Source organism: Fundulus heteroclitus, unplaced genomic scaffold, assembly GCF_011125445.2.
Source record: "Fundulus heteroclitus isolate FHET01 unplaced genomic scaffold, MU-UCD_Fhet_4.1 scaffold_969, whole genome shotgun sequence".
NCBI lineage: Eukaryota > Metazoa > Chordata > Actinopteri > Cyprinodontiformes > Fundulidae > Fundulus > Fundulus heteroclitus.
The window spans coordinates 1-16,883 of NW_023397438.1; the positions used below are offsets into that span (position 1 = coordinate 1).

The following is a 16,883-nucleotide window of genomic DNA, read 5'->3' on the forward strand; positions in this document are numbered from 1 at the left end:
TTGATTCTTTATTTCAGATAAATTATAGGGAAACCAACAAGATATGAACGCGCCTTACCCCATTACCTTGCAACCCACAAGGGCGCCGTGCGGGGCACATGTCCAAACATGTGCCATGAGGACGCTCGTTACATATCAGTTTTCTACGGTGCGCGCCAGAAACGGTGAACTCATATCTGGACATGTGAGATTTTGCGCGTGTCGGACTTAAAACGCAGTAATAACGTGTTCACACTCACCTCAACAGAAGCACCTTGCGTGGGTGTTTTAATGGCGCTGGGGGCTTCTGAAAACTACCTGCTAATTAGCGTAGCGTTCAAACAAACCACGCCACTCACGCGAAAGTTTGTTAATGTTAAGTAGGTACCTCGTCACTACTGGTAATAGCTTTGCCGTGGGATATACCAGCCAAACGCTTAGAACAGACCGTTAAATGAGAGGGCTCCACTTGAAAGACCGCTTTCTCAATTGCTTGGTCGTTGACCATCTGAATTCTGGTCCCTAAGATGCCCGCAAAGGTGTAAAAATTAGTCACATGTTGATGGATGGAATCATAAAGTGGGTTTCTTAAAGGCGATGGCAAAAATAAACAAAACAAAAAAAACAGTGGGAAGAATAAAGAACTGGAAGATGTTTTTATAATATTCAAAGAAAAGTAGGATTACTGAGGAAAACGTCAACAAATAGAATGGAGGAAACAGTATAATCAAGATTACGATTTGGTCATACAGGGTTAAATAGCACATTATCTAACGTGTGTTTTTTGTTTTGAATAAGAAACAGTGGAGCACGTTATATTATTTTGCAGTAAATATGATATTGAGAGGAATTAATTGATAAAGACATTACAAAACAGCAGTGTTGTAGTACTCGAGTCCGAGTCATTAGCTAAATTTAGAGACTCGTGACTTGACTTGGACTTGCGCACTGATGACTCGAACTTGGACTCGGACTCCTACATTCAGATCATTCTGACTCGGAAATTGAGAAAAAGACTCGACTTTTTTTATATCATTAGGCTATAATTTTGTGTATGATTTTATTATCTAAATGTCGTACCGCGCACGTGACGTCACCATCTCATGAGCAACGCCCCTTGCCGCTAAGGTTGGGCAAACAGTGTGAGAGCGCACGTAGCAACCAGCCGTTACACATGCAACAGATACAACGATATGACCGACTTTACAGCTGTTAAACTTTCACAAAAGGATGTCCAGGCGCCCAGTTTACTGGTAGAACTGTGGAACAACAAACCAACGTTCAGCTCAAACGATGGCTTGAGTGTCGAGGTCTTAGAAAGACTGGAAAACGGGGCGAGTTGATAGAAAGGTAAGTCGTTTTTCTCCTGCTCGGCTTTCATGGTGTCATCGGGCGTTTTTTTTTTTCTGTTTGTAGTCACCGTCCAGGAATCGGTATAAATTTTCGGGCCCGCCGAACGATTTAGTCCGGTCCGGTGGCCAAATGCATTATCATTATCCAACGGCTGTATCTCCTCGCTGCATCGAGCGATCTGCACCAGATTTGTTGTGAGTCATGGGGGAGCGCTGCGGAACGCGTTTGTGGGAATCGCCCGGTGGACGGGCGAGGAAATTGCGTGACAGCATCTGCGGTGGCGGGCAGCCGGCGGTGCGCGAACCCCGCCCGCCGGCCGGCACCGCGGTGCGCGAACCCCGCCCGCCAGTCGGCACCACGGTGCGCGAACCCCGCCCGCCGGCCGGCACCGCAGCGGTGGCCAATAGGCCGGAGTGCGCTTGGCTGCGAGGGCCGATCGACGCCGCTTGCGGCTTTAACATCCTTCATATGCGGCCTATCAGCGTACCTCGAGTCGCTGTCGCGTGTTCCATAACAACAATGTTTAAAAACCATGGTTAGGAGACGTCTTAGACTTGGAAAAAGCGGTAGTTTTACCGAGTAAAACCAAGGGTAACTACAGCGAAAGAGTTATTAGTGCAATGGAATGTTACTGCTTCATGTCATACATCACACGTCACGGCATGTTCCTACAACGAACTTGGATCAATAGTGACTCGACTCGGACTCGACTCGGATTTTTTTTTTAATGACTTGGACTTGACTCGGACTTGAACACTGGTGACTCGAAACAGTACATCAAAGTTAAACAAAAATATCTTTTAGACATGGAGACCAAATCAGAGGGTTATTCTTTATTATTGAGATTTCTTAAAAATACCAATTTCATAAAAAGGATTTCGTTTATTTATTTATTTTGGTGTTAATAGTAGGAGGATATTAGGTTATGTCAATCCCGATCCGCACTCCATTTCAGTTGGTGGCGGTAATGCACCAAAAGTTGATTGCCAACTGCCATTAAACAGAATAATAATAATAATAATAATAATAATAATAATAAGAAGAAGAAGAAGAACAAGACACGTGAGCCGTTGGGGGGGGGGGGGGCAATGAACACGCGGACCTCTGGCTCGGGAGCACTTGCAAAAGGTAAAGCATGTGCTCTTTGTGGATATTTTTTAGATGGGAGAAGTGCGGTCGACAAGGAAAAATCTGTGGATAATTAACTATATCTAAAACTAATGTTTGTGGTGATTTGATGAATTTAGCGTTAGAAAATAAAAGCGTGAATTGTCGTCTCAATCCCTTTGTACTGAAGCGGCCATGACTGCCCAAATATGGGCAATCGTGCCCGCCCGACATTACGTCCTGTTGTGTAATGTCGCGTAAGGCACTGCGCTCGGTAGTCGACATATAGGTAGACGGACGCAGCTTTGTACTTCAACATCACCGCTATATTGTATGTGGCAGAAATAGTGAACGTCTGTGTTCCCTGTGTATATGTTTTAAGTATACAGATAGAAAGATATAGATGGAGCTTACATGTACTTATAAAAAATATACAGAGATTAATTGTCAGCCAATTTGGCTTTTTATCCATGTTTTCATCAATGTTTTGATCAATGTGAATATATAGATTTTGAAGTTTTCTAAATAAATAGGCATGTGTGTATATATATATATATATATATATATATATATATATATATATATATACACATATACTCACATTGTTTCTCTTACTTTTATCTATAATTCCTGTTGAATTTGTTCACCTTTGTCCTGTGACGGGGTGGAAAAAGAAACTCTGATCTCTGCATATAATGTGCTAAAATACTAAAATTAGTTACTGGTAGTGATGTTGAAGCGTGACCGAAGACTGACACCTGCTGGACCATAAAAATCCCTACAGGCAACTGACACTGATTTGATGATACTAAATAATCCAGTGTAAGACATTGTATTGTTTCATATTTTGATTTAAATTTAAACTGTTTTTGACATTTTTAGAGACGCATCAAAAGATAATGTGAATCTTTTATCGTAACGCAACAACCCCCAAGTAAACATTCTGTGAACGAGGATGCTTGTGGGCTGGCCCTTTTTTTTTTTTTTGGGCTCTATGAGTCGTGTTGCGGACCCATCACTAGTTACTCATTGCTTCTCGTAATTGTAATATAAATACTTCACTATTTTTTCTTTTTGTTTTCTTTTATTGTAACACACTTTCTGTTTGTTGCCGCAGAATCTACAGCCGCCCACAGCGAGCACCGGAACGATGTCTGAAGAGACCTATGTGCTGGCAGTGAAAGGACGGAGGAACTTCAGAATCCTTAAAATGCTAAATGAAGCACTTGAGATCATGGATTGGGTGAAGAAGGGACGTCCGTTTCAGAGCGAGCCGGATGTAAGATCACATTGAAAGAACATTTTCCTCTGCTCTCCCCAGGAAGGGATGGGGGGCAGGGGTGGCTAGGGTAAGGTCGGGGTGGGAGGGGGTTTATTAGGTATATAGTGGGTGATGGGGGGCTCTGGTCGGATGGCCCGTACGGGTCGTGTCGGCCCCCCCTCTTTGGGGGGCCTGGCAGTCGTATTGTTGAATTGTGGTGACCCCCCCCCCCACTTGGGATTTTTGGATGTGAATGCTATGTGGGAATGTGTGTAAAGCGTCCTTTTTTTTTATTTATTTTTTTATTTTATTTATTTTTTTGGTGTCTGTGTGTGGCGAGTGGGGCACAAGGGAGGGATGGTGTGAATGAGTTTTTTTTTTTTTTTTTTTCCCAGGTTTGGGTTCGGTCCGCTCCCTCTCCCAAGATCATCTCAAGTCTCCGCTAGGTGCGGAGCCCATCCCCCCACGTCCTGCCCTCCTCCGCTGCGTTGGCGGGCGCCTTGACCCTCTGGCGCGTTGACGGTCCTCGGGTTTGGGGCGGGTTCCCGGGTGGGCGCCGGCCCATTCCCGGCGGTGGCTTCGCGGGGCCTGGCCCCCCGGGGGGCGGCCGGGGCCCCTGCCGCGGGGCGCCCCTGGGGCCTCTGGCCCCCAGGGCCCATGGCCAGGACCACTTCAGCGCGGCCGGCTGCCGGCGGAGCCCACGGGCTCGTCCCCGCGGCTCTTGAGGGCGTCGGCATTGCGGTGGCTGGGGGATTTCCTCGGGGTCGTCTCTCCTCTTTCCTCAGGGGGGGGGTTGCAGATTTCCTGTGAAGGCCCCTCTCGGGCGCACTGCTTTGGGGGCCCCTTTGGGAGTCCGGGGTTATGGGTTCCCTGACCCCTGCCTCTGTGCTCGGGGAAGGTGGGTCTTCGGTTCTCCACAATCACTATCAAGCCATTTCCTTCTGGATAATTTTCACCTAAATTAGTGCACTCTCACAATCTCCCACAGGTGCTGGGTCCCAGGTATTAAATGTTCACTTATATATAGAAAGGCTATAATTTATTTACTTTCTTTTACTTTTTTTTTTAGGTATCACATTAAACATGTCAGCTTAAATAATAATACATATGATTTAGCAATGGTATCAAGGTGTTACACGAGTGTATCTGTTGCTTTATGTCTGTTGGTTGTGCTGTTCTTTTTGTGTCTCTTTCCAGGTGATGGAGCAGACAGAGGAAGTTTTATCATTCTCTTCCTTTTATCTCTTCTTTCTTTCACCTCTTCTTTCTCTTTTTTTTCTCTTCTTGTTTTTCTTTTACTCTCCTACTTTCCCATTGTAGTGTCCATCTAATTTGAAATTCTCCCTGCAGGAATCACAATAAAGCTATTTACACGCACAAATCAAGTGGAGCATTATGGCGAAAGCTGTTTGCTCCACTTGTGAAAGTAAAATCTGTCGAGCTCTATTTGGCATTAAGATATCAATTTTTATTGCCACATTGCTAGACAGGACACTGGGGGGAAAAAAAAAAAAAAAAAAACATTTTCGATCTGTCCAGAATGATGATGTTGTTTTGTTTTGTTGAAGAATAAGAAATCCTTTAAAGGATTAAATTTATTTAATCCTTTAAAGGATTTGTTATGCTCTACAAATCTATGACATCAAATAAGACTTTCATGGTCTCCTCTTTTTTGTCCACACGTCCAGGGTAACAACCAGTCTGACGTCGATGATGATGATCATGACGATGACGAGGATGTAAGTTCACACATGAGAACACAACTGCAAATACATTACACCAGAATGCATGCTTCAAATGGAAAAAAGTAATAAATGTAAGTTACCTTTTTCGGTTTTCACAGGCTGAGCCTCCAGGAAAAAAAAAAAACAAGGTTAAATAAAAATTGTGTCAGTTCAACTTTCCTGTGTCCTTATTCTCGATTTTGGGTTAGTTTCCAAAACAACAAGCAATATCAACCAAATAGCGCGAGACATGTTGCTCCTAGTTTCCTGTGAATTTAGAGCAAAACCATTCTTTCCTACAACACATTGTCAAAAGTTCCCAGACCCAGGTAAAAACAAGTTATAAAGAGCAAAAACAATTTATTTAACTGACCAGTGTTCCCATTCTATAAGTGCACAAATTAAAACAAGTTATATAAACAAGCTAAACAGGTTATATAACTGACCACTTTTTTCCAAAATACATTGTCAAAGAGCAAAAATAATTATTTAATATATCATTATCGTTGAATACAAAAAAGAACCTCCTAGCTCCAGATAGCTCCCCGGGCGATTTTCGATTTCTGAGTAGTTTTGTTATTTAATAAATGACCTTAAGAAAACGAAATTGATAGAAAGGGTATAAGTTTTAATTATGTAATTATCATTGTTATTATATAACTACTTAGATATTTCTATTTTGTCATTTAGTTATTCAATTATTTTCGGTGGGAAAATGCATGTGGCATCCCGATCCACACTTCACTCCAGTAGATGGCAGTAATCAATAAGTTGCTTGACCAAACGGCATAAACAATAATAAAAAGAAGAGTCTTCCATAAGTAGGTGGCGCCCTCCCGTCAAGCACCGGATCTCCTAACACATGGAAAGACCTCAACGCACACAGCAGCAGCAGTAGTAGTAGGAACGACATCAAAATTGCTCCGTATTTCGGCACGGTGAAAATGGACCCAACAGCACCAAAGCTCTGCCATATCCTTGCGACAATGGAAATAGGTAAGATGCTTTAGTACATGCAAAATGCAAAAGGTTTTTACCTTAAGGGTATTACAGAATAGGCTAGCAACACTTATCCACAGATTACATCTGCATATATATGTGTATATATATGTATATATATATATATATGTGTATATATATATATATATATATATATATATGTGTATATATATATATATATATATATATATATATATATATATATATATATATATATATATATATATATATATATATATATATATATATATATATATATATATATATCCCTGCAGACGCCCACTTTATTGACTTGTGTTGACACGTGCTGACTCGGTCACCGCCCTCTGCACAATGCCAGGCTCTGAATCGCTGGTGTCTGTCCTGTCGGCCCAAGGACCGGCCTTTTCTGGAGCCAATCCTCTCCCACCCTGGGATGGGCGAAGGAGAAAGGAGGGGAGGTCGACATGGTCTGCTGAAACACCCTGTTCGAGCTCGCCCGGGAGATCGTCTGACCCACGTCCAGGCCACGCCCTGGTTCACGCGTCCCGTCTCGGAAGGTGAGCACTGGACCCGCCCACTGCAGACGCCCGCTTTATTGATTTGTGTTGACTTGGTCACCGCCCTTTGCAGAATGCCAGGCTTTGAATCGCCGGTCTCTGTCCTGTCGACCCAAGGACTGGCCTTTTCTGGAGCCAATCGTCTCCCACCCTGGGATGGGCGAAGGGGAGGAGGAGGAGAAGAAGAAGTAAAGGCACAGGTTTCTGCACAGCTCGCGGCTGTGATCCCTGTCAGTGCACAACCAGAGACTGATTTTTTTTCTATTTAGCTTTTTTTTTATTGATTTAAAAACTGTCACTTGATTCACTTTATCAAAGAAAAAAAAAACTCTGCCTGCACTGAGATTTTATTTATTATTCATTAGTATCATGAAGAGTATTATCATTTGCCATTGTACCGTAATAATCTAGCATTCAAAATCAAAGTGTAGCTTTAAAGAAAAATGATTCAAATGGTTACGATTAAGGGCTAAAAGCCTGTAACGTTCCATTAGCAGTTATGAACCTATTTATACCGGCGGTGAAGATTCTCAGTCATCCAGGTCATGGTCATTCCAAAAAAAAAAAAAAGAAGGTAAAAACAAAAAAAACTGGACTTGTTTCCATAGGTTTAAAGACGTCCAAATGTGGAAAACGTCTTCAAACCTTTGGAAAAAAGTCCAGTTGTTTTGCTAGTTACACCTCATAGGTGTTATCGGTTGGTTAGACTTGTTCAGAAAACGTCCACCAAGAAGGACTGATTGAGAGGTAGCAATGCTTAATTTACTATGCTAAGCTTGTCGTGTGGGGGAAACCCAAAACACAGTGAGAGCGAGATTTACACAGAATGAACTTCATATTTGAAAGAAAAAGAAGAGCCAGACCTGGTTTGTGAAGCATTTTGTTATACATGGATGGAATGCTGTATTGGAAACAAACATGCATACTTGCCTGCTGATCTTACGGGGTTTTTACGGTTGCTTTCCTGTTACCGGTTACCTTACTTACCTGGTCTTGATCCTGTTATAATAGTAATTAAGTTAACTTACCTTGACCTGTCCTAATTTGGCCCTTAAACTTCCCCCTTTATACAAAGCCCTAAACCTAAGATTATTCTATTTCTAAACAAGAAGCCAATCACCAAAAAAATAAATAATAAAAATAAGGCATTCATCATATGTTTATGAGTATTAACAACTAAACAAATACCAGTTCAGTGGTGTTTGCTGCTTGTGGGTCTGTGGTGCCAGAGGACGATGCAAAGCACCTGTAGCTCACGCCTCTGGTCTTGTAAGGGACCAAATCAGTTCACATCAGTTCAATGCTGGTTTAGCATTTTCTGCTCTCTGTGTTCAGGGAAAATTGTTTTATGAACATATATCAATAAAAGGATCTCATGTTTTTATGACTCACAATAGGAAGCAAGTGCAATAATAACACATAGTTCTTATCATTGCTGCTTATGTCCCATAATTCCTCTCTTTGAAAGAGCTCCAGCTCCCCATGTCACACTCATGTATTATTGGTAGAGGAATCCATGGTACCACCTTCTGTTGTAAAGCTATGAGCAGCACATAGGTGTAGGGGCGGAGCTTTGATTTGCACTAATAACCCGTTGAGAATCTCTGCTGCCAACAGCAGAGATTCAACATTATTCCATCAGGCCAGGCTGCAGAATGACACCACTGCTCTTTGGAATGCGGTGGACATTAAAGCAGGCCTCAAATATTCAAGCCAGACTCAACTGAATTTGTTCCAATTCGGTTTTATCTCAATGTTGAATCCACTTGGTCAGACACCTAAACACAACCCCCCCCCCCCCCAGCAGGTCTTACCTTAATCCTTTATTCCTTTATTCCATTCCCCTGCCCAACTACCCTCCACTAAACCCAACCTTTTAGGGGCTCTTGCCTGATCACAAGGAGGTGATCAGGCAAGAACACTTCCCTGCTTTGGCCAGCAGGTGGAGCTGGCTCTCTCATTTAAACAGTTCTCTGCTTTGGCCAGCAGGGACGCTCTACTGTGGCACTCAGTCTATGCTGCAGGAAGGAATATGTACCTTGGCCCAGATCCTGCTAACATAGGCTCAACTCAACACTTCCCTACTTCTCCGCTTTGGCCAGCAGGGGAGACCTGGTCCTACTGCAGCTGCATTTACACGCACACACACAGGCCTTTAATCAACGCTTGTGTTGGCCAGAGAAGGCCTCTATCCACTCAGATCAGGCTGCAGAGTGACACGTCTGCAGCTCTTTGGATAGCGTGGGGAATAAAAGCAGGCCTCAAATCCAAGCCAGGCTCTATTGAATTTGCTTCAGAACCCATTTGATTTCAGTACTAAACCACTTCCTCAACGCATGTGCTTTCCAGGCTGTGAAAACTGGGAAATCGTTGTCACGCAAGTAGAGGGTTAGGTGAGGGGAACTGATTCTTCCTCCCGAAGGAGAAGGATGGTGCACTGTCCATCCAATGGACAGACCTCCCGTCACCCCGGCCTCGCTGCTGTGGAAGGCTCTGCTGGCGTCCTCTGCCGCCCCGCACCACCGTCCAGCCATCCATGGCTGTGTTTTTAATGATTTTTTTAATAAGAAATGAATTGTGTTTTTAAAGTGTAGTTTTTTTACTGTGATTAAAATAAAACAATAAAAACAAACAACTAAAGGAGGGTCTCCTAATTGGAAGACAATACGTAAACGTAACATGTTTTTTTGGTCTTTAGTTGTTTTTTTTATTTTTTTAATGTTTTATTTTTTCTGTAAATAAGAAATAAAATGAGATAAAAAAATAAAAGATATTTAGAAAGAAAAAGTCATGTGCCAACAACGTTTCGACCTTTTCTAGGTCTTCCTCAGGTAAGGCACACAATGAAAACTATGGTCTGCACACTACGGATGCCGAAGCTCGAATGAGGCAGAGAGCAGAGGGCCTCCTTATATAGGCTCTAAGCTCCTCCCCCTCAGCCTCTGCAGTATTGAGTTTTACATTGTTTTAATCATGGCAAACCAGTTTTAATGAATTTTAACAGTTTTTTACATAAAATAATCGTGTTTTAATGAATTTTAACAGTTTTAACCGTTTTTAACAGTTTTTAATGGTTTTTAACAGTTTTTAACCATTTTTAATACCTCCAAACATAAAATTAATTATTTAGTTCTTGTTGTCATATCCAAGCTTCTTAATAGTTTTTAACATAAAAACTGGTTTTTTTAAATGTTTTTAATGGTTTTTAGTATTTTATAATTTTTTTGGTCTTTTTTAGATTTTATCAATGTTTTTTAGAATTTTTAGATTTTATAAATGTTTTTTGGTCTTTGTAGTTTTCTTTACATGATCCAAGTGATCATGGGTAGAAAAATTTAAGATTGTTTTTGTGGTTTTGTAGATTTTTTTTTTATTTTTTTGGTCTTTTCAATATTATCAATGTTTTTGATGTGTTTTTTAGATTTTTTAATGTTTTTGTGGTTTTATAGATTTTTTAATCTTTTTGGTCTTTTAGTAGGGTTAGGGTTAGGTGGAGAAAACTTTCTCGATAACTCTCCCCACCCCGTCCGCCGACAGGGGCAGTTTGGACTAGAGAGTTAAAGGCAATGCACGGGCCATCGCACGTCATTCTCCAGCCCCACACTCCGATAAGGTAAAGCCCATAAAAGTACCTCCTACCCTTTCTACACCCATACTTAATGGTGAGACATAAAGTACTTAAGGTAAGTTTATCAACAAGTATTAAAAATAAGTATTAAAAGTGAGCATTAGAGGTAGGGTTAGGGTTAGGGTTAGGCGATTTGGCCCCTTTTACCCAAATATCACATCTTAAATCCCATGGATTGTCAAGCATTGCAGCAAAATATCAGGGAGAGCGGATTTTGACATTTTGGTGTAGGATTAGGCTGGATGTGAAGTCTATGGAGGTTGGCGCTCCATGGTCCATGGGTGTGTGTGAGTGCGCTGGTGCCCGGGCTTGGTTGCTGGTAGCAGGGGTGGGTGCAGGGTCTGATGTGGAGACTCAGTGTTTCCCCTGGTTCTCAGGAGGCTTTACTTGGTACACCTGCAGCCACTTGCTGCACTCTTGATTGCATGAGCAGAAGGCAGCTGTGGGTACCTAACATGCCAATCAACGAATGACTGAGGAGCAGTACTTAACAGCCCAGGACCGGAGCGGACTTCTTTCCCCTCCACTGTTCACACGGTAAGTTGTGAAGCTCTTATGCATCACGCTGGGAAATGGGGCTCTGTTCCTGGCTTTGAGATATTAACACAGCTCGTGTTATCTTATCTTATTTTTCAGATTCTCATATCAACATGGCGCCCCCAAAGCATAGTGTTTGTTGCCCACTCTGCCGTTCTGAATTTACCTATATAGGCAGGCACCTAAGAAATAGTCATGGCATTAAAAATTCAAAAGAGCGAGAAATATTGATCAAGTACAGTAGTGGGAGGGTCAATATTAGAAAAATGCCCTGTCCAGTGGAGGGCTGCAGTTATGCTAGCACAAGGCTGGACAGGCATATTGCTCAAGCTCACCCGGAGATGGAGGGGGAGAGGAAAGCCCAGGTGATAACCGATTTGAAGTACCAGGTAACGGTGCACATGCTGCGAGCGTTGAGCGCCACAAACCCGAGCCCTCCGATGGTCTCACGCTTACACATGGACCCAATAGCAAGAGAGGAAGCAAATCGGTATCATCCAACATCAGAACCCCTTGATGACGAACCATCGCCTTCATCCTGCAACTCGTGCAAACAGCTTGAGGCAAAGAACCTGCAGCTTATATCCGACTTGGGGCAACTAAGAAAGAAATTGCTGTACCAGCACAGATGGGCTGAAAGGGCAAAAAAAACAATCAAACGACTGGAAGAGGTATGTAAAATGTTTATTACCTAGCAGCACCTTTACCCAGGACCAGAGCACATGTGCTGGGCAGGATAGCGCCATAGCTTAGGCCTGGTTGTACCGGCAGAACCAGCGGGTAGATGCGGATGACTTTTACCCAGGATCAGAGCACATGTGCTGGGCAGGATAGCTCCATAGCTTAGGCCTGGTTGTACCGGCAGAACCAGAAAACTTAGCACTAAACCTTTATTTAACAGGACCGCCAAAAGGCATCCACAGCCCCGGTTCCAAGTGTGGACGTTGATGCTCTGGTGAGGAGTGAATCTTTCTCTCCTGATGAAGAACAGCAGCACATCAACAGACCTAAGTCAAAGGGGGAAAGCCGGAGCACCCTCTGTTTGGCGAAAGCGTACCCCAAATTCCCACCAAGCATCTGTAAGTAATGTCACTGATTGCTGTATTTATAAAAAAAATAAAATAAAAATTCTAAGTGTTGAGAACCAGGCGCACACAAGGGGGCGCTGTCAGAGAGTAATCCGAGGACAGTGCCTCGGGTCGGGGCTACAGCAGCGGGATCTCCCCCCTGTCCTTCTGGAAGTCTGTGCGAGCTTTTAAAAAAATATTTCTAAGTGTTTATGGATCCAGAGACGCAGAAGGGGGATTTTTAATGTTTGTATCCGAATATAGGGCCCTCTGTCTGGGTTTTAATGAACGAAATTCCCCGGTGTTTTTTCTGGAAGTCTGTGCGAGCTTTTAAAAAATATTTCTAAGTGTTTATGGATCCAGAGACGCAGAAGGGGGATTTTTAACGTTTGTATCCGAATATAGCGCCCTCTGTCTGGGTTTTAATGAACGAAATTCCCCGGTGTTTTTTCTGGAAGTCTGTGCGAGCTTTTAAAAAATATTTCTAAGTGTCTATGGATCCAGAGACGCAGAAGGGGGATTTTTAACGTTTGTATCCGAATATAGCGCCCTCTGTCTGGGTTTTAATGAACGAAATTCCCCGGTGTTTTTTCTGGAAGTCTGTGCGAGCTTTTAAAAAATATTTCTAAGTGTCTATGGATCCAGAGACGCAGAAGGGGGATTTTTAACGTTTGTATCCGAATATAGCGCCCTCTGTCTGGGTTTTAATGAACGAAATTCCCCGGTGTTTTTTCTGGAAGTCTGTGCGAGCTTTTAAAAAATATTTCTAAGTGTCTATGGATCCAGAGACGCAGAAGGGGGATTTTTAACGTTTGTATCCGAATATAGCGCCCTCTGTCTGGGTTTTAATGAACGAAATTCCCCGGTGTTTTTTCTGGAAGTCTGTGCGAGCTTTTAAAAAATATTTCTAAGTGTTTATGGATCCAGAGACGCAGAAGGGGGATTTTTAACGTTTGTATCCGAATATAGCGCCCTCTGTCTGGGTTTTAATGAACGAAATTCCCCGGTGTTTTTTCTGGAAGTCTGTGCGAGCTTTTAAAAAATATTTCTAAGTGTTTATGGATCCAGAGACGCAGAAGGGGGATTTTTAACGTTTGTATCCGAATATAGCGCCCTCTGTCTGGGTTTTAATGAACGAAATTCCCCGGTGTTCTTTCTGGAAGTCTTTTTTTTTTTTTTTTCAGTGGAATACATCGCGGAATATTGGCAGCATCTTAAAGGCTCCCGTGGTCTGAGGAAAAGGATCGAAAATCAAAGATCCAAAGTGGGTAGAATCATGGCTTTCCTTTCGTTTATAACCAAGGGACAGCCAATCCTCCAGAATTGGACTTTCCTTCACAATATGTCCAGGATATACCAGTAAGCATGTCTCTGATGCCTTTTAGTTAAGATAAAATGTCCCCATGTAAAAAAAGATTCAAATTATTTATTTCTGTGCAGGTGGCCAGAGCATCTGCAGAATGGTGGAAAAGCGGAGAACACAGTGAAGACCTACCTGGTGAATTTGTCCCAGTTCCTGGGCTACTTCAGGGACACCCCTCCCTCCTCATCCAGGGTTCCAAAAAGAGAAGTGTTTGCCGTGATTCGTGCTATCTCAGAGTGTATTGCAAGCCTGGGTCCACGTGTTGTCATGCGTCAGATACGTGTAAAGAAAAATAAGTTGAGCAGAACCATCTCCAAGGACCAACTTCGCCTCTGCAAAGTCCTGGCCAGGAGACGCATCCCTGAACTTCTTGGTCAGACTTATTAAATTTGCACTATATTAAATTACTTACCTGAGTTACTGACATCCATGTTCTAACCATTTAATTTTATTTTATTTTTTTCTTCAGATGAACTGTCTGAGGACCCCAACCCGGAGGCGCGAAGGAGATATTTTGGGTACCTCAGTGTTTACCTAGCAAGCCTATATGGACACCGCACCGGTGTTCTAAAGAATATGACGGTCTCCGAGGTTGATGAAGCCCAGAAGGAAGCCACAGTCGGGCAAGCGGGCTTCGTGATCAATGCAAGTCTACTAATATTGGAATGACAAACGCTCTCTGTCTTGTCCCAATATGTCCATTAAAACACACTCTCGTTTGCACCACAGGTGAAGGAACACAAAACCAACCGTGCGTTTGGCCCCGCACAGCTCTACTTAACTGTAGAGGAATTCTCATGGGTGGAGCAGTGGATGATCATCAGACAGAAACTAAACCCACCCACAGACCTTCTTCTCTTCACCGAAAACTTCACAAAAATCGAGAAACTCATCGTGCCGATGCAAGCCGCCTGGCGTGACATGGGTTTTCCTGGGCGTCCCACATTCACAGACTTCCGAACATCAATAGCCACATACGTAAGTAATTATATCACTTTTCCACGTAATAAACCTAAAATAAAAAGCATAATATTGAAGAACCATCTGTATTTTTCAAGGCAAGGAATACTTTGTCACCAAGTGACCGGATCAACATTTCAAAGACCATGTGTCATGACACGCGGACAGCAGACAAATTCTACGCGCTCCACCGCACCGCGTCAGAGGCTGGCTCGGATCCGTCAGAATTTCGAGGCAGCCGTCAAGCCACCACGTACGACGGTACATGACACTGCCGAACCTTCCCTCCTCTCCATGTCAGAATCATCAGGTAAGGATGTTGAGGAGGAAGCGGACTGCGCGCCTCCCACCCCGCCTGCCGGTCCTTCGCCCGGTGCTGTGCCGTCCTCACCAACATCCAGTCAGGCCACTGGATCAACAAGCCCTGATCACGCTTCTGAGAGCGACGTTGACTACACTGTTGACAGCGAGTCTGACCAAACCTCCGAGAGCGAGTCTGACCAAACCTCCGAGAGCGAGTCTGACCAAACCTCCGAGAGCGAGTCTGACCAAACCTCCGAGAGCGAGTCTGACCAAACCTCCGAGAGCGAGTCTGACCAAACTTCTGAATACACTTCGGAGAGCGACCCTTCATATGAACCACGTAGAGGGACCCAACAACCCAGAAGAAAGAGACCATTGTTTACCTACACGTTGAGAAAAAGACAACCAGGGCGCAGCCAAAGTGTACGTGTGCTGAGATCCAGAAAAACAGTAAAAAAAATAATAAAAAAATAAATAAATCAATGGTGATGTGTCTGTATTTCCTTTCTGCTACAGTTTGGGTGAAAACAATTATTTATCTTTAACAAATTGTGTTTAAGACATTTCTCCATTCATTATTCCTGGCAAATAAAATAAAAAAATAAAACTTATAAAGTCCCACCTCCAGCATATGGGGGGTCTGTGTCACGCAGCTGTGCCCCAGAATAGTGCGCCTTGGCTGGGCTAGTGACGCGTGAAAGCGCCCCCCCTTGTCCTGGAAGTCCAGCATGGGGTGGATACGAAATCAATTGGAGTAGCTCTTCAGCACTTTACCAGGGGAACAATTTTGGGGAAAAAATATTTTCTAAGTCCTCCAGCATGGGGTGGATACGAAATCAACTGGAGTAGCCCAGGGAGATACAAGGGTCTGGAGGGATTCTGGAGCCTTACGCGGAAAAACCCTGTCTGCAGGTTAATATGAAATGCGCCACGCGGACATGCATGCAGCGTTTTTGGGTTAAAATAGCCAGAGTAGGCCGCTGCGTGGAGCTCCATGGTGCCTCTGGTTTAGCTGGGAGATCCGTGGTGCACGCGCAGGTTAAGAGACCCAGAGCGGACTGCTTCTGGTGCGGGGAGATCCATGGTGCAGGCGGAGGTTAGGAGATCCAGAGCTGAAATTAACAAAAGGAATTAATAGTAATAATTATAATATTAATGGTAAACGAAAAAAAATAAAAAAAGTGTCCCACCTCCAGGACAGGGGGGGTCTGTGTCACGCTGCTGTGCCCAGAATAGTGCGCCTTGGCTGGGCTAGTGACGCGTGAAAGCGCCCCTCCTCTCCTGGAAGTCCAGCATGGGGGTGGATACGAAATCAATTGGAGTAGCTCTTCAGCACTATACCAGGGGAACAATTTTGGGGAAAAAATATTTTCTAAGTCCTCCAGCATGGGGTGGATACGAAATCAGCTGGAGTAGCTCAGGGAGATACAAGGGTCTGGAGGGATTCTGGGGCCTTACGCGGAAAAACCCTGTCTGCAGGTTAATATGAAATGCGCCACGCGGACATGCATGCAGCGTTTTTGGGTTAAAATAGCCAGAGTAGGCCGCTGCGTGGAGCTCCATGGTGCCTCTGGTTTAGCTGGGAGATCCGTGGTGCACGCGCAGGTTAAGAGACCCAGAGCGGACTGCTTCTGGTGCGGGGAGATCCATGGTGCAGGCGGAGGTTAGGAGATCCAGAGCTGAAATTAACAAAAGGAATTAATAGTAATAATTATAATATTAATGGTAAACGAAAAAAAAATAAAAAAAGTGTCCCACCTCCAGGATAGGGGGGTCTGTGTCACGCTGCTGTGCCCCAGAATAGTGCGCCTTGGCTGGGCTAGTGACACGTGAAAGCGCCCCTCCTCTCCTGGAAGTCCAGCATGGGGTGGATACGAAATCAATTGGAGTAGCTCTTCAGCACTTTACCAGGGGAACAATTTTGGGGAAAAAATATTTTCTAAGTCCTCCAGCATGGGGTGGATACGAAATCAACTGGAGTAGCCCAGGGAGATACAAGGGTCTGGAGGGATTCTGGAGCCTTACGCGGAAAAACCCTGTCTGCAGGTTAATATGAAATGCGC

The 16,883-nt window shown here is 43.7% G+C and overlaps 1 protein-coding gene and 1 long non-coding RNA gene across 2 annotated transcripts; both read left to right on the forward strand.

Annotated features, from left to right (window-relative positions):
• The first annotated feature begins 6,401 nt into the window (after positions 1 to 6,401).
• LOC118562537 lies at positions 6,402 to 7,151 on the forward strand. Its single transcript, XR_004930653.1, has 3 exons — positions 6,402 to 6,420; positions 6,699 to 6,962; positions 7,036 to 7,151. It is a non-coding gene; the product is annotated as an uncharacterized LOC118562537 (long non-coding RNA).
• A 3,567-nt stretch (positions 7,152 to 10,718) lies between these two features.
• Positions 10,719 to 15,160, forward strand: LOC118562536 (the record flags this gene model as incomplete). The annotated part of the gene is made up of 8 exons (XM_036134965.1): positions 10,719 to 11,798; positions 12,029 to 12,206; positions 13,379 to 13,553; positions 13,635 to 13,930; positions 14,027 to 14,202; positions 14,287 to 14,535; positions 14,616 to 14,778; positions 14,828 to 15,160. Coding segments are annotated over exons 1-8 (2,128 nt in total), but the record flags the coding sequence as incomplete, so codon positions are not given.
• Between the last annotated feature and the right edge of the window lie 1,723 nt (positions 15,161 to 16,883).